Source organism: Elephas maximus, chromosome 11 (genome assembly GCF_024166365.1).
Source record: "Elephas maximus indicus isolate mEleMax1 chromosome 11, mEleMax1 primary haplotype, whole genome shotgun sequence".
NCBI classification, from domain to species: domain Eukaryota; kingdom Metazoa; phylum Chordata; class Mammalia; order Proboscidea; family Elephantidae; genus Elephas; species Elephas maximus.
Window position 1 is genome coordinate 110,973,281 of NC_064829.1, and position 26,442 is coordinate 110,999,722.

General features: G+C 48.4%; 1 protein-coding gene across 1 annotated transcript; it reads left to right on the forward strand.

Moving 5' to 3' along the window:
• The first annotated feature begins 515 nt into the window (after positions 1-515).
• NUMBL (NUMB like endocytic adaptor protein) lies at positions 516-26,442 on the forward strand. Its single transcript, XM_049902458.1, has 8 exons — positions 516-626; positions 1,585-1,659; positions 1,747-1,821; positions 3,040-3,180; positions 14,811-15,000; positions 19,309-19,668; positions 23,627-23,749; positions 24,788-26,442. Exons 1-8 carry the CDS (start codon positions 516-518, stop codon positions 25,432-25,434), a joined length of 1,722 nt encoding a protein of 573 aa, XP_049758415.1. The 3' UTR covers positions 25,435-26,442.

Below are 26,442 nucleotides of genomic sequence, written 5' to 3' on the forward strand. Positions count from 1 at the left end.
ACCAGCCACTCCTTGGAAACCCTATGGGGCAGTTCTCCTCTTTCCTGTAGGGTCACTATGGGTCTGAATGGACTCGATGGCAACGGGTTTTGGGGCTAGATGGTTGAGAGCTTGGTTGTAACCAAAAGGTCAGCAGTTCAATCCACCAGTCACTGCTTGTAGACCCTATGGGGCAGTTCTGCCATGTCCTATAGGGTCACAAAGAGTCAGAATGGACTCAACAGCAATGGGTTTGGGTTTGGGCTAGATCACTAAGGCCCTATTCTGTGAGGCAGAGACCTTACATTCTCAAAGAACTGTGGAGCTTACCAGAATAGGCCACCACCTCACGGGCCTTTTGAAGATGGTGAAAAACAGAGAGACATTGTCTTGCACCAGGAAAATATTACCTGGGAAACAGTGAGCAGGGAGGGTGTCACCTGTTAAGCAGGAGCTCACAATTTCCAAAGAGCACAAAAATCCTGTAACATTTGCGGAATCCACTGCTGTGAAATGCTTTCTGGATTATGGCAACCATGACTCTTTATGACCTAAGCTACACTTTCGTATGGGAGACAGCAGGATTCAGGGCATGGACTGTGGAGTTCAGCCGATTTGAGTTCAAATCCCCGCTCGGCCCCTTCCAGGTTGTGTGGCGACAGACGATGGTCATAGCCCCTCTGCCTTATCCTTTCCCCCAGAAATAGACCTGAGTGTGAAGGGTTCATTTGGGAGGTGCAGGAAACGCTGGTGGGAGTAAGGAAGGTAGGTAATCCAATAAAGTGTGTTATTAAACTGCAGTTGCGGACAGCTGAAGCTTAATCCCTCTGAGGAACTCTGGGAAACAGAGAGCCTGTGTACATCAGTCCATCAGTCATTTCGAAGATATACCTGTTGTAAGGGTGGACAAGCAGTCTTATGCAGCCTGGGAGCAGGCCACAGGCGCAGAGATACTGGTACTCAAGGACAACAGTGAAGTGTTAAGGCTTAGGAATATGGGGGAAAAACCCAAAAACGAAACAAAACCCATTGCCGTTGAGTGGATTCTGACTCATAGCAACCCTATAGGGCAGAGTAGAATTGCCCCATAGGGTTTCCAAGGAACGGCTGATGGATTCAAACTGCTGACCTTTTGGTTAGCAGCTGAGCGCTTAATCACTGCGCCACCAGGGCAGGGCATGGCTACACATTGTGCTTCAGTTTTCTCATCTGTGTAAACCATAAAAAAACCAAACTCTTTGTTGTTGAGTTGATTCCGACTCATGACGACCCTATAGGACAGAGTAGAACTACCCCATAGGGCTTCCAAGGCTACAGTCTTTACGGAAGCAGGTGCCACATCTTTCTCCTGTGGAGCAACTGGTAGGTTTGAACCGCTGACCTTCCAGTTAGCAGCCAAGTGCTTAGCCACTGCGCCACCAGGGCTCCTCACATCTGTATAACTGGGATAAAAAGGGGGTACGCTCCTTGTAGAGATGAGGTCCAGAGTAAACAAGTTAACATGTACAATGTGTTTGGAACGTTGCCTGGTGCATCGCAAGTGCTCAATGAACACAGGAATTATTGAAAACTGCTTTTTTCTGGTCCTGCTGTCCTCTTCTTCAGTACCTGGGCCACGTGGAGGTGGAGGAGTCCCGGGGGATGCACGTGTGTGAAGATGCTGTGAAGAAGCTGAAGGCGGTAAGTGACGGCCTGGAGCCAGGGAGGGGCAAGCTCAGGCCAGCCAAGGCAGCCCTGACCAGGCCTCTTTGTCCCCCACCACCCCAGATGGGCCGGAAATCCGTGAAGTCTGTCCTGTGGGTGTCAGCCGATGGGCTCCGAGTGGTGGATGACAAGACCAAGGTAGGGGGCCTGTGGGAGTGGGTACTAGTCAGCCTCTCTCCTCCTCTCCCTGCTGGAATCAGGGCTGAGGGTACCTTCCCACCCACGTCTGGGACGTCCCTCCCGCAAGGTCCCTGACCCACCTTCCTGGCCCACCTGACAGCCATAATTCAGAGATGATTCCTGTGGTTATTTGTGAGCTGGTATAGACAGTAGGGGGACTGTTGGAGCTCAGTTCATCTGCTTACTAGCTGGGTGACCCTGGCTACGAAATTTCTTGCCTCTGTGCCTCACACGCCTCACTTATAAAATCAGAATGAAAACAGACCCTACCATTAAGTGAGAAAATATATGTAATGTGCTGAAATCCGTGCGCGATGCATCGTGAGCACTCAGCTCTATAAGTGTCAGTCTGCCCAGCCAGACCTGGAGCACCGTGGGGCCAGCATCTGGGTGTCTGTTTGCTCACCATTGAATCCTCTGCCTGGGGCCCAGATACTGCCAGAGGGGGCACCCAGATGTGATGGGAATTGGGTTGATGAACAGATCACCATATTTGCATAGGAAGTTCCTTCTGCCAGAAATACTGTTCCCTGCCTTTCTGCTTAGTTAATTCCTCCACCAGGAAGCTCTGCCTCCGTAGCTGTCCTGACTCCCACAGCCCCACACCCCGCCCAATGCCAGCCCTAACCACTGTGCCCCGCCTCCGACCATCATAGACCCGACCCCTCTGCCTGTGCCCCCCATCCCGGCACAACCCCTCCACCTGTGCCCCAAGCCCTCTGCTCGTGACCCCCCATCCTGGCCTGACCCCTCCACCTGTGTCCCAACCGCTTTGCCCGTGCACCCCCATCCAGGCCCAACCCCTCTGCCTGTGCCTTCCCCAGCCGGGCTGTACCCCTCTGCCTGTGCCTGCCCCTTCCTTACCCTCTGCCTGTGCCTCCCTTGTCCCAGCCCCCACCTCCACTCCTGGCTTGACCTCTCTGTCCATTCCCCCCATCCTCCTGTGCCTCCCTATCCTGGCTGTCCACCTCCCCCGTGGCTCCCCCATCCCACCCCAATTGTAGCCTCAGCGACTCTGGGCTGTCCCTATGTGGATCTGATCCCCTTACTGTCTCAGTGAGTGCTGGGTCCCCACCCTGTTCAGGATTGGCCATCGAGCAGACACTGAGGAAATGTTAAATGAGTGCATGTTAGACACTTCATTTCCTTCTCCCGCCCTCCCTGGTTCTTTCGCAGGACCTGCTGGTAGACCAGACCATCGAAAAGGTCTCCTTTTGTGCTCCTGACCGCAACCTGGACAAAGCTTTCTCCTATATCTGCCGTGATGGGACCACCCGACGCTGGATCTGCCACTGTTTCCTGGCGCTCAAGGACTCCGTGAGTACCACCAGAGCCAGCCACTCGTCTCTCCCAGCCCCTGGCATCCCACCCCCCGTGCCCCACCGGCTGGCTGCGTGAACTCGGTCAAGTCCCTTACCCCTCTGTGCGTGGTTTCCTCATCTGGAGAACGGGATGTTATCACAGTTCCTAATCCTTGTCCTGGGAGTCCCTAGGTAGTGCAAATTAGTGATGCACTCCGTTGCTCACTGAAAGGTTAGAGGTTTGAGTCCACCCAGAGACACCTTGGAAGAAAGGCCTGGTCATCTACTTCTGAAAAATCAGCCACTGAAAACTCTGATGGCGCACAGTTTTACTCTGACACACATGGAGTGGCCATGAGTCAGACTCACCTTGATGGCATCTGGTAACTGGTGATCATTGTTCCTAACCTAGGAGATTATTGTGAGTCTAGAGTAGGTGTCATGGTTAAGATTGTGTGTCAACTTGGCTGGGCCATGATTATCAGTGTTTTGGCAGTCGTTGTGATCACTGCCATTTTGAGATTTGATATGTGGTCGCCCTCATGATAGGATCTGCGGTGAGTAGCCAGTTAGTTGAAAGGGAGTTTCCTTGGGTGTGTGGCCTGCATCCAATATAAGTGGACGTTCTGGCAGGGCTTGGGGGCTTTTGCACATTCTAGATCCTGCAGCTGGCTCCTGTTCATCTGACCTGCAGTTCTTGGGCTTGAGCTAGCAGCTTACCTGTGGCCTTGCCTGCCGATCTGGGGATTTGTCAGTCTTCACAGACCGTGAACAACAGCCCTGGTCTCTGATGTGCTGATCTGGGGTTTGCCAGCTCCTGTGGCCTCTATCCTGATCCACAGACTTGGGACGTTCCAGCCTCTACAACCACATGAGCCATTTCCTTAACGTAAATTTTTCTCTATATACGTATTAATATGTTTTACTGGTTTTACTTCTCTAGAGAAGCCAGCCTAAGACAGTAGATTAATACAAAGCGTTTCAAACAATGCATGGCACAGAAGGAGCCGTCATGAAAATGTAGTCATCATCATCATCATTCTCAGTAGTTCTCGAGGTTTCTTTGACTTTTTTATTGAGGGACATATTGTTATGGATTGAATTATGTCCTCCAGAAACGTGTGTCAACTTGGCTAGTCCATGAGTCACAGTATCGTGTGATTCTCTACCAATTTGTCATCTGATGTGATTTTCCTACATGTTGTAAATCCTATCTCTGTGATGTTAATGAGGTGGGATTAGCCTCAGTAATGGCGCAGGAAGCATATCAAAAAAAGATGTCACTATATCAGAAGAATTGGTCGACGTTCAACCATTTCAGGAGGTAGCATATGATCAGGAACTGATGGTACTGAAGGAAGCGGTCCAAGGTGCACGGAAGGCATTGGGGAAAAACAAGGCTCCGGGAATTGATGGAATACCAACTGAGATGTGTCAACAAATGGATCCGGTGCTGCAAGTGCTCACTCATCTGTGCCAAGAAATTTGGAAGACAGCTACCTGGCCAACCAGCTGGAAGAGATCCATATCTATGCCTATTCCAAAGAAAGGTGATCCAACTGAACGCAGGATTTTCAAACAATATCATTAATACCACATGCAAGTAAAATTTTGCTTAAGATCATTTAAAAGTAGTTGCAGCAGTACATCGACAGGGAACTGCCAGAAATTCAATCTGGATTCAAAATAGGACGTGGAATGAGGGATATCATTGCTGACGTCAGATGGATCCTGGATGAGAATACCAGAAAGATGCTTTCCTGTGTTTTATTGACTATGCAAAGGCATTCAACCGTGTGGATCATAACAAATTATGGATAACGTTGAGAAGAATGGGAATCCCAGAACACTTAATTGTGCTCGTGAGGAACCTGTACATAGATTAAGAGGTCGTCGTTTGACCAGAATAAGGGGATACTGCATGGTTTAAAGCCAAGAAAGGTATGCATCGGGGTTGTATCCTTTTGCCACACTTATTCAGTCTGTATGCTGAGCAAATAATCTGAGAAGCTGGACTATATGAAGAAGAATGGGGCATCAGGATTGGAGGAAGACTCATTAACAATCTGTGATATGCAGATGACAAAACCTTGCTTGCAGAAAATGAAGAGGACTTGAAACACTAATGATCAAAGACTGTAGCCTTCAGTATGGATTACACCTCAATATAAAGAAAACAAGAATCCTCACAACTGGACCAATAAGCAACATGATGAGCAATGGAGAAAAAATTGAAGTCGTCAAGGACTTCATTTTACCTGAATCCACAATCAACACTCATGGAAGCAGCAGTCAGTAAATCAGATGACACGTTGCATTGGGCACATCTGCTGCAAAAGGTTTCTTGACAGTGTTAAGAAGCAAAGATGTCACTTTAAGGACTAAGGTGTGCCTGAGCCAAGCCATGATGTTTTCAGTCACCTTACATACATGTGAAAGCTGGACAACGAATAAGGAAGATCATAGAAGAATTGACACCTTCGAGTTGTGTTGGCAAAGAATGTTGAATACACCATGGACCGCCGAAAAAACAAACAAATCTTGTCTTGGAAGAAATACAGCGAGAATGCTCCTTAGAAGCAAGGATGCTGAGGCTATGTCTCACATACTTTGGACATGTTACCAGGAAGGATCAGTCCCTGGAAAAGGGCATCATGCTTGGTAAAGTGGAGGGTCACTGAAGAAGAGGAAAACTCCCCAGGAGGTGGATTAACACAGTGGCCGCAACAACAGGCCCAGCATTACGAGGACTATGAGGGTGGCGCGAGGGTGGCGCAGGCCTGGGCAGGGTTGCATTCTGCTGTACGTCAGGTCACGATGAGTCCGAACCGACTCAATGGCACCTAACAACACCGTGTTAGTAAGTCAGGACTCAATTTGCAAGATGAGGTTGTGTCTTAAGTCGATCTCTTTTGAGATATAAAAGAGAGAAGTGAGCAGAGAGACAGGGGACCTCGTACCACCTTGAAAATAGAGCCAAGCGCACGGGTCCTTTGAACCCGGGGTCCCTGCACTGGGAGGCTCCTAGACCAGGGGAAAATTGATGACAAGGGCCTTCTCCCAGAGCCAACAGAGAGAGAAAGCATTCCCCTGGAACTGGCACCCTGAATTCGGACTTCTAGCCTCCTAGACCATAAAAAAGAAAAAAAAAAAATTTTTTTTTTTTTTTGATAAATATCTTCCTTGTTAAAGCCATCCACTTGTATTTCTGTTAAAGCAGCACTAAATGACTAAGACACATATACACATGGTAAAATGCGAAGATCTTCAGGGCATAGCTCATGAACTTTTTTTTTCAATAATTTTTATTGTGCTTTAAGTGAAAGTTTACAAATCAAGTCAGTCCCTCCCACAAAAACCCATATACACCTTGCTACACACTCCCAGTTATTCTCCCCCTGATGAGACAGCCCGCTCCCTCCTTCCAGTCTCTGCTTTCATGACCGTTTTGCCAGTTTCTAACCCTCTCTACCCTCCCATCTCCCCTCCAGACAGGAGATGCCACCACAGTCTCAAGTGTCCACCTGATACAAGTAGCTCACTCCTCATCAGCATCTCTCTCCAACCCATTGTCCAGTCCATTCCATGTCTGATGGGTTGTCTTCGGGAATGGTTCCTATCCTGGGCCAACAGAAGGTTTGGGGACCATGACCGCCAGGATTCTTCTAGTCTCAGTCAGAGCATTAAGTCTGGTCTTTTTAAGCTCATGAACTTTTGCCTACATGTAGATCCCACCCAGATCAAGCCCCAGCAGATGCTTTTGGGCCCTTGTCAGAAAACACCCGCCAAGATTCCCACTATTCAGTCAGCTTCAATTCATTTTGCCTATGCTTCTGGGGAGGGGTCAAGATCCCTTCTGAGAATCTGATGAAAAGACCTAAATAGATCCTCTTTTCAGAAGCATTCACACTGTAGCAAGTCTGAGACTTGTGACAGAAAACCCCCAGATAATAGTGGCTTCAATAATACAGAAATGTCTTTCTTTCATGGGAAAGAAATCCAAAGGCAGTAAAACATTGGTGTGCTGTCTCTACGATCACCAGGTTCTGCAGCTCCTTTCATTTGTTGCTCCACTGCCATCCTCAGCATGTGGCTTTCACTCCATGATCCAAGATGGATGCACTTGCTCCAGGCTTCACATCTTCATTCCAGCTGGCACGAAGGAGGGAGGCATGAAGAGAGGCATGCCTCTCCTTTCTGGGAGGTGCTTAGCACTTCCCCTTACATCCCATTGGCCAGAACCTAGTCACGTGGACAAACCTAGCTGCAAAAGTGGTAGAAAATACAGTCTTCATTCTTCCCTGTGCCCTGGACCCTGACCTCAGACACCACCTGATTTTGGTCAGAAGCCACCATCTCAGTCCCTAACATCAGCCAGTGTTCTTCGGTAGCCAGCCACAGAAACTAATCCAGCTAACTTAAACCCAAAATAAGATTAATGGCAGGGTACGAGGAAACTCACAAAATCGAAGGGCAGTCAGAAGCATTCAGCATCTGAAAGGGCAGAGAGAAAGGGAGCTACCCCCGTAGGCAGTTCCTTCAAGACCACACTGTCAGATGACTCCACTGCCCGTCCTCTGGCTTCAAATTCTCATGAGGGGCTAGCCTCACTTGAGTCACTGTCCTTGACGAGGGAGGGTGGAGCACCATGACTGATGTATACAATGTTGAAGAAGAGTTCCCAAAGAGAAATTGCCATGCTATTATCAAACACAGGGGCAATGGATACTGGGAAAGTGAAACAACACCTGTCCATTGCAAGCCCTAACAGTCTCTCCTCAGGCCTCCTCATCTTCTTTTCCTTCATCGTGCAGAAATTCCCACTCCACATAGCTCTGAGCCTTCAAAACTGGTCAGTACTCCCAACCCCCTCCCATACACAATTCCAGATCCGAAATCATGAGTGGCCGGTAAAGTTGAGTGGGTCAGTACTGATTAGGAGAGGCTGGTATAGAGGGATTTGAAACCTCCCACCACCAGTTGCTGTCAAGTCAGTTCCAACACACAGTGACCCCATGTGTGTCAGAGTAGACCTGTGCTCTGTAGGGTTTTCAGTGGCCAATTTTTGGGGGAAGTAGATCTCCAGACCTTTCTTCTGAGGCGCTTCCGGGTAGACTCAGACTTCCAACCTTTCTGTTAGCAGGCAAGTGCGTTAACCGTTTGCATTACCCAGGGACTCCAGAGCCCATAGCAGCTGTCGTTTTCTGAGCATAGCATCGTGGTCGTATCAGTTACTGGTTGCTGCATAACAAACAGCTCCTAAGCTTAAAAAAAAAAGCTTAGTGGCTTAAAATTACAGTCATTTATTATCTCTCATGGTTTCTGTAGGTCAGGCATCAGGGAAGGGCTTGGCTCAGTGGTTTGGCTGCAGTTTCTCACTCCGTTACAGTCAGGCTGTCTGCAGCCATAGCAGTGGGAAGCTAGCCAGACATCTCTCTCTCCACGTAGTCTCGGGGCCTCTCCATAGGCTTCCTAACGTGGCAGTTTCAGGATAGCTGGGCTTCTTACATGGTGGCTCAGACTCCACAGCAGATACCCTGAGAGGAAGCAAACCAGGAGGGAGCTGGACGTACCGCCTTTCTGGAGTTGGGCTTGGAGGTCACAGAGCAGCACTTCCGTTGTTTGCCCGGCAGTCACAGAAAACCCAACCCCCAGTTGCAGAAGCCCTCTCAAATTAAGGGGCGGGGACAGAGACTCCACCTCTTGATGAGAGAGTATCAGGATTCTGGAAGAGCACGTGGGGTGAGAAATGTATTGCTGCCATTTGGGGAAGCACGTTCTGCCGCGTGGTTAGGAGCGTGGAATCAGTCTCGACCACCTGGCCGTGGGACCTCGGGCACCAGTGACTATCTCGTCTCGGGGACTCGGTTTTTCTCCGCTATAAAATGAGGATGATAGCAGTGGCTTCTCACGGGGCTGTTGGGGAGGTACGCATGTTGATTACACACAGAAGGTGCTAAACAGTCATGCAGTCGGTGCTCGGTAAATAGGAACAGCTGCTGTATTCTGCAGACTACTTGGGAATGAGAATCAAAAGCTAAGAAACAGCAGGGCCATCTCCTCTGAGTAAAGAGTGTGACCCTGGGGGAGTCCCTTCCCACTTTCCAGCTTCAGGTTTTCGGTGTTAAATAGTGGAATTCTCAAGTTTAACATTTTTTTTTATTGAGGTGAAATTCACCTCACATAAAATTAACCATTATGAAGCGTACAAATCAGTGGCTGTAGTACGTTCACGATGTTGTGGAATCTTCACCCAGATCTAATTTCAGAACATTTCCATCACCCTAAAAGGACACCCTGTCCCCATCAAGCAGTCTCTCCCCATTCTCTCCTTCCCCCCAACCCCTGGCAACCACTGATCTGCTTTCTGTCTCTAAGGACTTATCTATTTTTGACATTTTTTATAAATGGAATCATAAAATATGTAGCCTTTTGTGTCTGGCTTATTTCACTTGGCATAATGTTTTCCAGGTTCATCCACATTGTAGCAGGTATCAGTACTTTATTCTCTTTTATGGCTGATTAATACCCCATTGTGTGAATATATCACATTTTGTTTATCCATTCTTCATTTGATGGACACTTGGGTTTCTACCTCTTGGCTACTGTGAATATTGGTGCTATGGACATTGGTATACAAGTATGTGTTTGTTTTTATTTCTCTGGGGTATAGGAGTAGAGGTCAGCAAAAAAGAGGAAGACCGTCAACCAGATGGATTGACACAGTGCCTGCAACAATGGGCTCAAGCATAACAGCAATTGTGAGGATGGCGCAGGACCAGGCAGTGTTTCATTCTGTGGTACATAGGGTCGTTGTGAGTCGGAAGCAACTCAGTGGCACCTAACAACAACAGGAATAGAATTGGTGATCGACTTGACAGCAGCGGGTTTGGTTTTGGTAATTCTAGGTTTAATTTTTAAGGTATCACCAAGCTATTTTCCACAGTGGCTGCACCATTTTGCATTCCCACCAGCAGTGTACAAGGGTTTCAGTTTTGCCACATCCTCGCCAACACTTGTTATTTTCTGTTTGTTTTTGTTGTTGTTTGTTTTTATAGCCATCCTAGTGGATATGAACGGGTATCACATTGTGATTTTATGTTTGTCTAATGATTAGTGATGCTGAGCATCCTTTCATGTGCTTTTTGGCCATTTGTATATCTTCTTTGGAAAAATGTCTACTCAAGTCCTTTACTCAGCTTTTAATTGGGTCATTTGTCTTTTTGTTGTTGAGTTGTAAAGTTCTTTATATATTCTGGATATTAGATCCTTATCAAATATATGGTTTACAAATAATTTCTCCCATTCTGTGCGTTGTCTTTTCACTCCCTTAATAGTGTCCTTTGATACACAAAAATTTTTTGTTTTTATGAAATCCAATTTATCTGTTTTTTCTTGTTACTTGTGCTTTGGGTATCATATCTAAGAATCCATTGTCAAATCCAAGGTCCTGAAGATTTACCCTTAGGTTTTCTTTTAAGAGTTTTACAGTTTTAACTCTCACATTTAGGTCTTTAGTCCATTTTTAGTTACTTTTTATAGATGATGTGAGGTAGTGGTCCAACTACTTTTACTTTTCATGAAGAAATCCGGTTGTCCCAGCACCATTTGTTGAAAAGACTATTCTTTCCCCATTGGATGGTCTTGATATTCTTGTAAAAAAACAACTGACCGTTGTAATGTAGTTTAAGGAATCGTCTAAATTCACGAGGGATAAGAATTAGGATCACCTCAGAGGTGGTTCCTGTAAGGCGGTTGTCAGACACACCTCGCTTTCCAACTTCACCATTTCTGACACCAGCCATTCCCCCCACAGCACGCTCTGCTTCTCTGCTGGGTTCAGTAGTTCATTTCAACGGCCACAGAGAACTCACAGACCAAACTCACAGTTACATGCTTTATTAGGGAAGTAACAGGCTATATCAGGATCAGCTTGGAAGTAACAGGAACAACTTGGGATCAGCATCAGGAAGCACACAGGCCTCCAGCGATGAGCAAACCCAGCTTCTCTGCTAGGCAGCTGCCTTCTTGCTGTGCAGGCCTCTCTGCTGTTGGCCTTTCCATCATTAGGTTCTCTGTAGCTGGGCTTCCCACCGTCAGCCTCTCTGCCTTTGGCCTCTCTGCCTTTGGCCTCTCTGCTGCTGGCCCAGCTCCTAGCCAGTATAGCAGCTCTCAGAGCTGCAGCCTTCTGCCACTGGGCCATTCTGCCACTGGACCTCTTCACCATCAGGTGCTCTGCTATCCACCATCAGCCTCTCTGACATCAGCCCCTCTACTGCTAACTGGCCCACCTTATAGTCAGTGTAGCACTTCAGGACCATTCAGCTCCCACGTGGCTCTGCTTCACAGCCAGCCCTGCTCTTAGCATCTCTCTTTCAACCAAGAGGCTTCTCTAAATCTCTGGTTTAAGACATCTGTATATCCCAATACTTGTCAGTTATAAGGCAGGGCTCCTTCACCAGACCAGAGTTCAAGCAATCCTCAAATACCCATGTGATCCCCATCAACTAAAAAAAAAAACCATAAAAACCATTGCTACCGAGTTGATTCCAACTTACAGTGACCCTATAGGACAGAGTAGAACTGCCCACACAGGGTTTCCAAGGAGCAACTGCTGGCTTCAAACTGCCAACCTTTTGGGTATCAGCCAACTTTTTAACCACTGTGTCACCAGCGTTCCCAGTCAACTCAGGTTTTGTTAATTACCAAGCAAAAGTATCAAACCATCAAGTTGTTTACAGCTTATCCAGGAAATGTCAATCAACCATGGAAATCCCCTGGGCAATAGTAACATCCTCTTGGGTAGGAAACCTGGGAGCCCCCCCACCCAAGGTGCTTTTCCAAAGAACTAGAGCAAAGATAACCTCAGGGTTTAGGGGGAAAAAAATCTCCCAAGCTGTTCTTCCAAAGCACCAAGGCAAAAGTCCACATAAAGGAACTCATTTCACCACACCGTCAATGTGAGGGTTTATTTCCAGGCTCTAAATTCTATTTCTTTGGTCTATATGTCTATCCTTATGCCAGTACCACACTGTTTTGATTATCGTTGCCCTGTAGTAAGTTTTGGAATCAGAAAGTATAAGTCCTTCTTTGTTCTTTTCAAAATTTTGGCTATTTTGGGTTCCTTGCAATTCCGTATGAATTTTTGGATAAGCTTTTCCATTTTTGTCTAAAGGCCATTGGGATTTTGACAGGGATTGCACTGAATCTGTAGATCACTTTGTGTAGTACTGCTGTCTTAACAATATTCAGTTTTCTAATCCATGAACATAGGATGCCTTTCCTTTTAGTTAGGTCTTTAATTTCTTTTAGCACTATTTTGTAGTTTTCACTGTACAAGTGTTGTGCCTCCTTGGTGAAATTTGTTTCTAAGTATTTGATTTTTTTTTGATGCTATCGTAAATGGAATTGTTGTCCTAACTGTTTGGGGGTTGTTCGTTGTTAGCGTTTAGAGATGCAACTGATTTTTGTGTGTTGCTCTTGTATTTTCAAACTTGGCTGAATTTATTAGCTCTAATAGTGTTCTTGTGGATTCTTAGGATTTTTATGTATAAGATCATGTCATCTGAACATAGAGATAGTTTTACTTCTCCCTTTCTAATTTGTATGCCTTCTACTTCTTCTCCTTGCCTAATTGCTCTGGCTAGAATATCCAGTACAAGGTTGAATACCAAAAAAAACCAAACCCATTGCCCATGAGTTGATTCCGACTCATAGCAACCCAATAGGACAGAGTAGAACTGCCCCGTAGGGTTTCCAAGGAGCACCTGGAGGATTTGAACTGCTGACCTTTTGGTTAGCAGCCATAGCTCTTAACCACTACACCACCAGGGTTTCCCAACGTTGAACAGAAGCAGTGAAAGTGAGCTTCATTGTCTTGTTCCTGATCTTAGAGAGAAAGCTTTCAGCCTTTCGCCACTGAGTACAGTGTTAACTTCTGGGTTTTTCATAGATTCCTTTTGTCGCGCCAAGGAAGTTCCCTTCTATTTCTAGTTTGCTGAGTGTTTTTTATTATGAACGGGTGTTGGATTTTGTCAAATATCTTTTCTGTATCAATTGAGATGGGCATGTGGTTTTTCCCCCTTCATTCTTTTAATGTGGTGTGTTACATTGATTAATTTTTGTATGTCGAACCATTTTCGCATCCCTGGGATAAATCCCACTTGGTCATGGTTTATAATCTCTTCAATATCTTGCTGGATTTGGTTTGCCAGTATTTTGCTGAGGATTTTTGTCTCCAAGTTTAACTTTAATAGGTGGTGGAGCATCTTGGTTACAAAACAGAAATAAGACAGATCTCATTTGAGTCACAACTTTGCCACTCATTTGTGATCTTGGGTGAACTGACCTCCCATCTGAGCTGCAGTTTCTTCATCTGTGAAATGGGTTCATAAGAGTATCCCCCTCATGACACTGTTCCATGAATTTTGACAACTGCATATACTTGTGTAACCCACAGCCCTATCAAGAACTGGAACATTACCACCACCCCAAAAAAGTTCCCTCACGCCCCTTCCTAGTCAGTCCTTACCCCCGCACCAAGAAGCAACTACTCTTCTAATTTTTGTCACCATAGATAAGTTTTGCCTATCCTAGAGCTTTATATAAATGGAGTCATACTACCTGGAGTTAGCCAAATCCAAGGCTAAGGGCATAGTCCTCCAAGCTGCCAGGTCTTCCCAGGACTTTAGGTGCCAGCTGCCATTTCAGGGGACACTTCTGACCAGCTAACACCAAACCTGGGGTTCCCCGCAGACTCCTTCAGGTAAATAATGCACTAGAATGACTCACAGAACTTAGGAAAGTGCTATACTTACGATTATAAATCAGAGCCAACCAAAGGAATGCACAGCAAGAGGTCTGGTGGGGGGAAGTCCCAAACTCGAAGCTTCTGTGTCCTCAGGGACACATTACCCTCCCACTGTTGATGGAGAGGACTTCACGCACAGAGTATTGCCAACCCAGGAAGCTCACCCAAGTTTCGGCACCCAGAGTTCTTAAAAAAATTCTTACTGGGGTTTTATTCCATAGGTACGATTGATCATTGCCCACGTGGTTGAACTCATCCTCCAGCTCTCTCCCCTTTTCTTACACTGGTTGCCCATCGAGTTGATTCCTACTCATAGCAATCCTATAGGATAGAGTAAAACTGCCCCATAGGGTTTCCAAGGAATGGCTGGTGGATTCAAACTGCAGACCTTTTCGGTTAGCTGCTGAGCTCTTAACTACTGTACCACCAGCACTCCCAATCCCATTATGTGTGGGATAACGTCACTTGACTTAAAGCCCCCGCACTCTAATCACGATTGGTCTCGTGGTCCAAGGGGCCCAGCATGAATAACTAATACACTCCAATCACTCAGGAAATCCCAGGATTTCAAGGTCACTTCCCAGGAACTGGGGGACAAAGTCCAGCCAAATTCTTTATTACACACATACGGTGTGCACTGTTTTCGGTCTGGCTTCTTTCACTCGGGGACTGTCGTTTGTAATCCCCTTCCTTGTGGTACAGGAGAGCACACTGAGGCCCAGAGAGGTGAGGGGACTTGTTCAGAGCCACCCAGTACCTCGGGGCTGGAACCCAGAGCTCCAGGAGTCCAGCCTGCACCACAGCAGCTCTGACTCCTGCCCAGCTTCTCCCCACAGGGCGAGAGGCTGAGCCACGCTGTGGGCTGCGCTTTTGCCGCCTGCCTAGAACGGAAACAGAGGAGGGAGAAGGAATGTGGGGTGACAGCCGCCTTCGACGCCAGCCGCACCAGCTTCTCCCGCGAGGGCTCCTTCCGCCTGTCTGGAGGCGGGCGGCCCGCGGAGAGAGAGGCCTCAGATAAAAAGAAAGGTGGGTGCTGCCCAGGGGGCGGGCTCGGCAGAGTGGGCGTGGGTGGAGCCAGGGGACCCAGTTTTGGGGCAGGGCTGCAGCTGTACAGGGACTCTACAGTTTATAAAGCAGGGCGCGACCTCAAAGTTTCGTCACTGTAAAGCACATTTCAGTTTAAAAATTCTTTGAGAAATACTCTGCAGGTCACAAATCACGGCAAAACTCACCAAGCGCTTTATTATCCGCCATTAGGGTTTTTCAAACCATGTATGGGGTCTCCATGAGTTTGGTTAAGGTCCCTGGGTGGCCCAAGCAGTTTGCTATCGGCTGGGGGTTCGAACCCACCCAGCAGCCCCTTAGAAGAAAGGCCTGGCGATCTGCTTCTTTAAACGTTGTTGTTAGTTACTGTCCAATCGACCTCAGACTCATGGCGACCCCATGTGACAGAGTAGAACCGCTCCATAGGGTTTTCTTGGCTGTGATCTTTCTGGAAGCAGATCCGCCAGGTTTTTTCCCGTGACCACGCTAGGTGCGTTGGAACCACCTACCTTTCTGTTATCAGCCAATCACAAGCAGCTCGTGCCATCCAGGTCCCTCTCTAAAGATTACAGCCAAGAAAACTCCATGGGGCAGCCTAAACCTACAGCACATAGCATCGCCATGAATCGGAAGCGACTCGACAGCAACGGGTTTGATTTCTTTTGGTATCAGGACCTGTTAGTGCGCTGTGAATTCAACTTGCTGGGTAGTGGCATTAAAAAAAGAAATAGGAAATATCAGAATATATCAAATGTGGGAAGGGTCAGTGTAGTTGAAATGATACTCTTACATACACATTTGTGTGTGCGCGTGGAATGGGTCACCATATAAAAGGTATTTCTTATCCTGGGTTGTCATCAAAAAGTTTGAAAAAACACCTGGTAAACTCTAACACTGTGTAAATGGTAAAACTAGAAAAAACCCAAACCCGTTGCCATCGAGTTGATTCCGACTCATAGTGACCCTATAGGACTAAGAGTAGAACTGCCCCACAGGGTTTCCAAGGCCGTAATCTTCACAGAAGCAGACTGCTGCATCTTTCTCCCACAGGGCAGCTGGTGGGTTTGAACCGCTGAGCTTTCAGTTAGCAGCCCAGCGCTTAACCACTGCACCATCAGGCCTCCAGTGTAAATGGTAAATGCTTTGTAAATTCCAGAATAGTGTATGTGTGTTAAAATGTAAGTATGTGCTGAATGACAATGTGTGTTTTTATTTTATTTTTTAATATAGATTGTAGTTTTTAAAAATTTGGGACACACTGGTTAGAATTTACAAAGAATTTACCATTGGGAACTGATCCAGATTAGAGGAGGCTAAAGAGATCTGACAACTACTGATAAATGCACTGTATGATCCTACCTTGGATCTTGCATTGTTTTAAAAAAAAAAGAGAACATCTATGAAGGACATAATTGGCTCAACCGAGGAAACTGGAATATGGACTTAGATTAACAGGTATTCATGTTAAATTTCCTGAGTGAGGTGATTATTGCGATTCCGAAGGAGAATTTCTGCGTTCTTACAAGGTACATAATGAAGGTTTTAGTGTTGAATAACTCGTCTTCTGGACAGTACAAATGGTTAAGTGCTCAGCTACTAACCAAAAGGTTGGCAGTTCAGATCTACCCAGAGGCACCTCAGAAGAAAGGCCTGGCAATCCACACCCCAAAAATCAGCCATTGAAAATTTTATGGAGCATGGTTCTACTCTGACACACATGGGGTTGCCATGAGTCAGAATCGACTGGACAGCAACTGGTAAATTGCCTGTAACTTACTCTTCAATGGTACAAAAAAAATTAGAAACCATGTGAGCAAATAAGGTAACATGTTATCACTGGGGACCGTATATGAATGCTCAATAATGAGTTTTCAATATTTTGTCATTGCAACCTTCTGTTTACATTTTTTTTCTAATTAAAAATTTAGGAAGATCACTTTTTATCACTTACTGGAATATTAGTTTACAAGGTATGTTTTTACTTGTATATTACGTGACTCAAATTACGGTCATTCACAATGTTTTTTAAAAGTTCTTTGCAATGCATATAGCATTTTACCATTTACATAATGTATTAATAATGTATAATGTATTAAAATTTGTAAAGAATTTTATCAGTGGTAAAATAGACTATAAAAAAAAAAACCCGTTGCTGTCAAGTCAATTCTGACTCATAGCGACCCTATAGGACAGAGTAGAACTGCCCCATTGGGTTTCCAGGGACTGGCTGGTGGATTTGAACTGCCGACGTTTTGGTTAGCAGCTGAGTTCTTAACCACTGTGCCACACAGTGGAGATGGCACAGGACCAAGCAGCCACATTTCATTCTGTTATATATAAGGTCGCCATGAGCAGCAATTAACAACAGACGACAAAGTGAAGTTGACAAAGGACATGTGTCGTGTTTAATTGTTTACAAAGAACACACTGGGTACACAGTCCTACCAGTTCACAGACTTTTTCCACCGTTTCCATAGGATATTAGAATTTATGAAGAACGTTGTCACGTGCAAAGCACATTGCAACGTTTGCCAACGGTTTTACCATTTTCAAAGGCTGTGATAAATCTCAGGTACTTTGCACTGTACAAAGCGCTTTCACTGTTTGCACAGCGATGAGAGCTTATACAGTGAGCCCAACTGGCCAGGCCTATCAAACAGTGTGTTGTGATTGTGCGCTCATTCCCAGCTTGAAGGCACAGCACTTTCACGGCGTGTTTTTTCGTATTTACTTTAGGAGTTACGGAGGGCTGGTAGCGCAGTGGTTAAGAGCTTGGCTGCTAACCAATAGGTCGTCGGTTGGAATCCACCAGCCGCTCCTTGGAAACCCTGTGGGGCAGTCCGGCTCTGTCCTGTAGGGTCACTCTGAGTCAGAACCGACTTGATGGCACTGGATTTGGGTTTTTTTAGGAATTATGGAGGAGTGCAGTTTTCACAAAGTTGTTTACCAGGCTTTTTTTTCTTTTTTGATGTATTCCAAAGCATTTAACTTTCACTGCCTCAGTCCACCCTCTCAGGAGGCCCTGGAACATAGCACAGGGACCCTTCTCCCAGGTTTATAGTTGGGGAGGAGTACCTGGGTGGTACAAACAACTAATGCATTTGGCTGCTAGCCAAAAGTTTGGAGGTTCAAGTTTACCCAGAGGCACCTCAAGAGAAAGGCCTGGTGATCTCTGTCCAAAAATCAGCCATTGAGAACCCTGTGGAGCACAGGTCTACTCTGACACGCATGGGTCACCATAAGTCAGAACTGACTCGATAGCAACTGGTGAAAAGAACAACAGAAATAGTTGGGAAAACTGGAGGCCGGAGAGGGGAGGGAACTTCCTGAGGCCTCGCTGCGAAGCGGAGGCAGAGGAGGCGTCCTCGTCCCACCTTGTCCCGAGCCGTTTCTACTCTGCCAACCAGGCCTGTGCGCAGGCCTCAGTCACCTCCACCTGGAAGATGGGAGAAGCAGCGCTGGGCGCCTCTCCCTGCCCTCTCTGGCTCTGAGTTTAATCCCACCAGCATTCGGGCTGCAGCTTGGCTGAAGCCCTGATGGAGGACTGCTGTGTGTTTGTGTATTGGCAGAGGTGGGTGGGACCCTGTGTTCTTTGTAGAGTGGAGAAACCAAGTTTTCCCCCCAGGGCACAGAGCAGTGTCCTGGAGAGAAAGGAGCTAAGGCTGAGGGGCGGAACAATCTGGAAAGCTTCTCAGATGATGTGTGCCTAGAGGGACAGGTAGCAGCTGAAAGCAGGGAGGAGGTACTTGAAGTGGGAAGAATGGTGTGAGGGAGATGGAGAGGGGAGCAGAGTGAGAGAGAAAGACAGTATGACAGGGGAAAATGAGTCAGGGAGAGGTAGTTCATGGCAGTCATTTGTAGCACGGAGTCTGGAGTCAGCTCCCCCCTTCCTACTGTTGTGACTTGGGCAAGTCACATAGCATCGCGGGGCCTCAGTTTCTACTTCTGTAAAATGGGGATAACAGCAGTACCTACCTCCTTGGGTCGGTGTGAGGATTGATGAGTTAATGCTTGCAAAGCACTTGGAACAGCACCCAATATGATGTTCACACACCAAATAAGTGTTAAATTAATCAGAAAGGGAGTCAGAGGGTCTCGGAGAGAGTGCAGAGGAAGACAGATCAGGGCCAGAGAGAGACAGTGGGTTAGAATGGGGGAGGATTCCCCAGAGGCCTCCTGAAGAGGGTGGTCTTGGCTTGAGTGGGGCAGGAGAGGTTTCAGGGCACTGACCAGTGTGTTTTGAGGGTGAGGAAGGGAGCTTTAAGGAATGATCAAGGGGACCGGGTGGGTGAGGCTTGAATACCAAGGTAAGTTGTCTAACCACCTGTCTCTCCACATCTCCAGCAGAGGCAGCCGCCGCCCCGGCGGCGGCTCCGGGCCCTGCCCAGCCTGGACACGTATCCCCAACGCCAGCCACCACGTCCCCTGGCGAGAAGGGTGAAGCAGGCACCCCAGTGGCTGCGGGCACCACCGCGGCCGCCATTCCTCGGCGTCATGCCCCTCTAGAACAGCTGGTTCGCCAGGGCTCCTTCCGTGGCTTTCCTGCGCTCAGCCAGAAGAACTCGCCTTTCAAACGGCAGCTGAGCCTGCGGCTGAATGAGCTGCCTTCCACACTGCAGCGCCGCACTGACTTCCAGGTGAAGGGCACAGGTGAGCCCCGGGCTCAGTGGGAAGGAGCTTTGGAATCAATTAGCAGTGTCTGCTGTGGGCAGGGAATATGGGAGAGGTGTCACGAACCATGATTGATTAGTACTGTCTGCCATGGGCTAAGGACAGAGAAATAGAACGGATCGTGATCGATTAACAATGTCTGCCATGGGTAAGTTATAGAGGAGAGGTGGCACAAATCGTGATTGATTAGCAATGTCTGCTATGGCAGGGAGGTCTGCCATGGGCAAGGGAAAGGAGAAACAGCACAGATGCCATGTTTTTGCCTAGGAGAAGACTGAGGCACAGTGGGTTGTGCTCTGTCCGAACCTTTGGCCAGTAGTCCCATGAGATCTGGCTCAGAGGAAAGGAAGATTGTGATGGATTAACAATGCCTGCCTTGATCAGGGAGACTATTGCAGCAGCATACATCATGATCTCCTAGCAATGTCTGCCATCAGCAAGAGAAAGGAAGTGGCTCTCCACATGATGAATGTCCAGACTTTGCCATGGGCAAGGGAGAAGACAGCAGGAATCTTATGTTTCTGCCCCAGGGTTGACTCCAAGAATCTGGCCAGCGGAACCAAGAGGTGAAGGGCACAGGTGAACATAGGAATTGCAGGGATCAAAGGGCATTGTGATGGATTGGTGATGTTGGTTTTGGACAAGGGTTTGGGCAGAAGTAGTCAGTACATGTTATAATTGTTTAGCGGGTCTTCCAGGGACAATGAAGAGGAAATAGGTGGCACATCGTGATTGATTAGCAGTGTCTGCAATGAATGGGGCTTAGGAGAAAGGCTGTGTAAATGTCCTGTTTTGCTTGAAGGAAAGATGGAGTTACTGGCTTCTCCTCTCTTCAGCATTTGACCAGTAGAGCCATGAAGTCTGGCTAGGTGAGGGGTAAAGTGAGGAAAGAGCTTAGTGGAAAAAGGATGATGTTTGATTAGTAATGTCTGCCATGGGCAAGGGAAAGGAAACCACAAAAAAACACACCCGTTGCTGTCAAGTCAATTCCAACTCAGAGTAGAACTGTTCCATAGGGTTTTCTTGGCTATAATCTTTATGGAAACGGACTGCCAGGCCTTTTTTCCATGGTGCAACTGGGTGGGTTCAAACCGCTAACCATTGGGTTAGCAGACAAGCACAAACTGGTTGCGTCACCCAGGGACCTCAAACCAAGCCTGTTGCCATTGAGTCGATTCTGACTCATGAAAGAGGTGGCCTATGTCGTAAACTAAAAGCAGTGTCTGCCATGGGCAAGGGACAAGGGACAAGTGGCTCGGGACCATGTTTCTGCCCAAGGGAGACAGACAGGAGGGGCTGCCTTCCCTCCTAGCAGTCAGGGAAGTCATGCGGGCCAGCTGCCACCCCCAGTGCCATACTCTAAGTCTGAGACACCTACACTTCATGGCCTCAAGGGTTGGTGTGGGAGAGGGTGTTGATCCGTATCCAGGAGGCAGGGCTGCTCCAAAAGGTAACCGCTGAGCAGCTGCCAACACTTGCTGAGAGTGAGGCACGCACGCTTGTGTCCTTCCGCATCCCTTGGCTGTCACCCACCCTCAGATCTGCATCAGACGCACTTGCTGTCCTCACACAGGCTGACACTAAGCACACACCCAGGCCCAGTATACATGCTCTCTGAGAGGGGGCAGGCCCCCAGGCTTTCCTTGGAAGCCTCGCATTCCTGTAGCCAGCAGCACACACACAGGGATGTGACTTGCCCCATAAAATACTTCTTTTATTGTACTTCAGATGAAGGTTTACAGAACGAACTATAGTTTCTCATGAAACAGTACACACATTGTTTTATGACATTGGTTAACAACCCCACAACATGTCAACACTCTCCTTTCTCAACGTTGGGTCCCCTATTACCAGCTCTCCTGTTCCCTCCTGCCTCCTAGCCCTGCCCCTGGGCTGGTGCACCCCTTTAGTCTTGTTTTGTTTTATGGGCCTGTCTAATCTTTGGCTGAAGGGTGAACCTCAGGAGTGACCTCATTACTGAGCCCTAAGGGCATCTGGGGGCCATACTCGCAGGGTTTCTCCAGTCTCTGTCAGGCCGACAAGTCTGGTCTTTCTTTTTGAGTTAGAATTTTGTTCTACATTTTTCTCCAGCTCTGTCTGGGTCCCTCTATTGTGATCCCTGTCAGAGCTGGGCACCATCTAGTTGTACTGGACTCAGTCTGGTGGATTGCCCCATAAATTTCACAGACTCACACAGCTTCCACGTTCTCACACAGGGGCCACGCACACACACTGAGAAGTCCCACATGCAGATGTTAGACTTGCACGACTTGGGAAGCATGTAACCAGATGTCCCACTCGAGACTCACACATACAGAGGCCTGCACACTCAGAAACCACACGCTCAGATGTCGCACGCAGAATCTCTCACCAGCTTTGCACACACCCAGAACCCGCACAGCTGGAGCTGTTTACACTCGGAAGTCATGCTTGCAGACCACACACACTCGTACACCACACCTAGGTGTTACGCACCATGTATCACACAGGCGGACTCACACTTGGAAATTTTAGCCACCCTCAGAAGCCACATATCCATTTGGTCCTCACACACCGCAAACATTGACCTAGAAGCCACACGCTTACCCCGCCCACTTGGGCAGTCACACGTCACACCTGTTGACTCCTGCAGCCTGGTTTCATCCTGATGCCCCTTGGAGATAGCCACTTGCTGACGGGTCCCAGGCCTTTGTCACACTCCACACTGTGGTTTGTTTGGATGGTACCTTTGCTCATCCCAGCCCTTCCCGAGGCTGTCACAGACCTGTCTGGATGGTACAGGTGCATCTCTGACCTCAGGATCCACATTATAGGCCTTCCGGGGAGGGTGTACAGGTCCCTGCCTATGTGCCCAAAGCAAGACTAGGCATCCTCAGCCAGAGAACAGTGGTGTGGCAGCACCCATTCTGGCTGGGCAGTGCCCTTGTTCGATGTGTGTGTCTTAGTTACCAAGTGCTACTATAACAAACACCACAGTGGGTGGCTTTAACAAATAGAGATTTATTTTCTCACAGTTCAGTGGCTAGAAGTTCGAAATCAGGGTGCCAGCTCTCAGGGAAGGCTCTCCCTCTGTCAGCTCTTGGGGGAGGTCCTTGTCTCTTCAGCTTCTATTCCATGGCTCCTTGATGATCTTCATGTGGCTTGGCATCTCTCTTCCCCTATCTCTGCTTGCCTGCTTGCGTGTTTAATCTCATTTATACCTCAAAAGAGATTGATTTAAGAAACATTGTACAGTAATACAGTATCATTAACATAACAAAGAAAACCCATTTTCAAATGGGATTACAACCACAGGTTAGGGATTAGCATTTAGGACACATTTTGAGGAGGGACACAATTCAATCTGTAACAATGTGCTTAAACAGATTTTTTAATTCCTGGAAAAAAAAAAAAAATTTTTTTATGTGTTGTTAGGAAACCCTGGTGTCATAGTAGTTAAGAGCAATGGCTGCTCACCAAAAGGTCGGCAGATCGAATCCACCAGCCGCTCCTTGGAAACTCTATGGGGCAGTTCTGCTCTGTCCTGTAGGGCCGCTATGAGTCAGAATCAACTCGATGGCAACGGGTTTGGGTTTTTTTCTGGTTTTTATATGTTGTTAAACATTTTCAGTATTCCTTCTGGCTTGTGGCCACACAGATTGTAAGATCTTTGGTTCTGGGTCCGACTCCACCTGTCACTGTCAGCCATTGAATGTCACACACTAAACGTGACTGTTGTACCACTCAGATGTCACACACACATGTGCACAGAGTTATCATTTTTGTGGCCGTGGCTACTCAGTTGCTGCAGAGTGGACCTACCAACCCATACATCTTGTGAAGGGGAGGACCCCAGACTGTAAGAGAGGGCCACTGGAGGGTATAGGGATAAGGGGCAGGGCTGGGGCAGGGTCTGGGCCTGTTCACTGACCTTCTGTTCCCTTCCCTGACTTCGTAGTGCCTGAGATGGAGCCTCCAGGTGCCAGTGACAGTGACGGCATCAATGCTCTGTGCACACAGATCAGCTCCTCTTTTGCCAGTGCTGGGGCCCCAGCACCAGGCCCACCGCCAGCTACAGCAGGTAAACCCAGCCCTTCTACTGGGTTTGACGCACTGCAGTGTCCTCCTGCATGTTCCCCTTGTCCATTCAGGGCTACCTCAAGGCTCCAGGAATCTTGGAATCCACAGGTTTAGAACCATAGGACCATGTTAGAGTCATGGGATCATCTTAGAACCATGAGGTCATTTTAGAGCCATGAAATCATCCTAGAACCATAGGCTCACCTTAGAGCCAGGGGATCACTTTAAAGCCAGGAGATCACCTTAGAGCCAGGCAATCACCTTAGAGCCATGGGAACACCTTAGAACCAGGGGATCACCTTAGAACCAGGGGATCATTTAAGAGCCAGGGGATCACGTTAGAGCCATGAGATCATTCCAGAACTATGGGATCAGTTTTAAAACCTTCCTTTCTTAGAAACATAAAATTTAGAAACCTACAGCCTTAGAGCCACGGGTACCGTAGCCTAACATATCTGGAACCATGGAATCTTAGAATCTCACAGCTTTTGAAGAGTGCTCTCTGGGAAACACAGCACCAAATTCTAGGCTCATCCTAGAACCGTGGGAGCACCTTAGAATCTTAAACAATATTCATATACAATGCTAGACTCTAAGAAAATACAAACTGAAAGCCCTTGAAGCTCATTACATTACAGTAGAACACTCAGAACGATCCACGCATTCTCCTAAAAACATCCGTTCTCAAAATACTAGAATCAAGGGTGATGTACAACATACTTAATAACAGGCTCAGCACTGGCTGACCAGACTGGAAGTCAAGCTGGCTGCGCATCAGTCCTGCTTAGGCTTTTCCATCTTAAGGCCTCATAGCCTCAGAACCATGTGTCCTTCGTACCACAAGGTATGAAGCCATTCTGTGGCCCAGAACAGTGAAGCCCCTTGCCAGGTCAGTGCAGCTCGCCAGGAGCAGAGCCCCTCAGAGGCAGCCAGTCTGGCTCCAGAGTCTGAGCTGCAGTCCCCTGTGCCGTCCTGGGACTCTGCTGGGGTTCTGTCTGCTACCGTCCATGCCCCTTGCTTGCCCCTTTCTTCTCTCCAGGGACTTCTGCCTGGGGCGAGCCCTCCGTGCCCCCCGCAGCTGCCTTCCAGCCTGGGCACAAGCGGACACCTTCAGAGGCGGAGCGGTGGCTGGAGGAAGTGTCCCAGGCGGCCAAGGCCCAGCAGCAGCAGCAACAGCAGCAGCAGCAGCAGCAAGGGGTCCCGGTGCCCCCTGTGCCCACCTTATTACCCACCCTCCAGCCTTTCCCCGCCCCCATGGGGCCCTTCGATGCAGCACCTGCCCAGGTGGCCGTGTTCCTGCCACCCCCACATATGCAGCCCCCCTTCATGCCCGCCTATCCGGGCCTGGGCTACCCGCCCCTGCCCCGGGTGCCCGTGGTGGGTATCACACCCTCGCAGATGGTGGCCAATGCCTTCTGCTCAGCCGCTCAGCTCCAGCCCCAGCCTGCCACCCTGCTTGGGAAAACTGGGGCCTTCCCACCCCCTGCTGTGCCCAGTGCCACTGGGGGTCAGGCCCACCCACGCCCCAACGGGGCCCCCTGGCCACCAGAGCCAGAACCTGCCTCGGCCCCTGAGCTGGACCCCTTCGAGGCCCAGTGGGCAGCGTTAGAAGGCAAGTCCACCACAGAGAAGCCTTCCAACCCCTTCTCTGGCGACCTGCAGAAGACCTTCGAGATTGAACTGTAGCCCAAGCTGCCCCTGCTACCCCATCATCTCCGGGTGCCCCACGCCTGGGAGTGGAGGCATGACCCCTCCCCTGGTCCTGCTCCCGCTCCCTGGGGCTGCATCCCTCAACACCCTCTCTAACCACTTCTCTCTACCACCCCACAATCACTATGGAACCAACACTGGGACGCCCAGGTTGCGACAGGATGGAATTCAGGGACGGACCCAGCCTGGCTAAGGGACTCATTTCACTGCCAGACGTAACTTGGCAACGCCCCCTTCCCCCCGCCCTGGACACAGGGATGGCCACAGCCCTCGGTTCAAGCTACATTTTTCAGTTTCTGTTCTTAACCTTCCACCCTCCAGTGTTGGGTGGGATGGAGGAGGGATACTGCTTAGGGGTGCCCCTGGGTCCCACGGGAGTGTCCCCCCCAAGCGTGGTCATCTCCCCCCATACACAGCACAAGCAAAGGGCTCCCCTCTGCCCACCTGCTGCGTTCACTGCCAATGCTGTGCCCACCCTCTTGCCCCCCATCCACATCTTTCTTGGGTCAAGGTCTCATGGGGGGCAGGGGCCAAGTTGGGGGCCCAGGAAGTGGGGTGGAGGAAGAGGAAGAAAAGCTCAGTTACCTCACGTCTGTGCCCGCTTGGAGGGTGGGGGTCGGGGCTGAAAGGGGAGGGGTGCCTGGCGGGTACTTTTCTATCTTTTATTTCCAGATTTTTTTTGTATCTAAACTTGCAGATTTGTATTATACAAGGACAGCCAATAAAGGAAGAATATAATGGTGACCCTCGGGAGAAACTGGGTGTTTCTGGTGGGCAGGGTGTCAGCGCAGGCCTTTCCTCCTGAGTCATCTATCAAAACGGGGGTGGGGGGTAGGAAGGGACCCCTGTAGAATCACCTCTGAGTCCTAGCTGTGACACGTGATGCCGACTCAGCACTCAACAGGCGGATGGCTAAGTGGTGCCAAAAATTAATCACCCCATTTCTGTACCTTACAGATTTTGAACCAAGGAATAAAAAGCAAA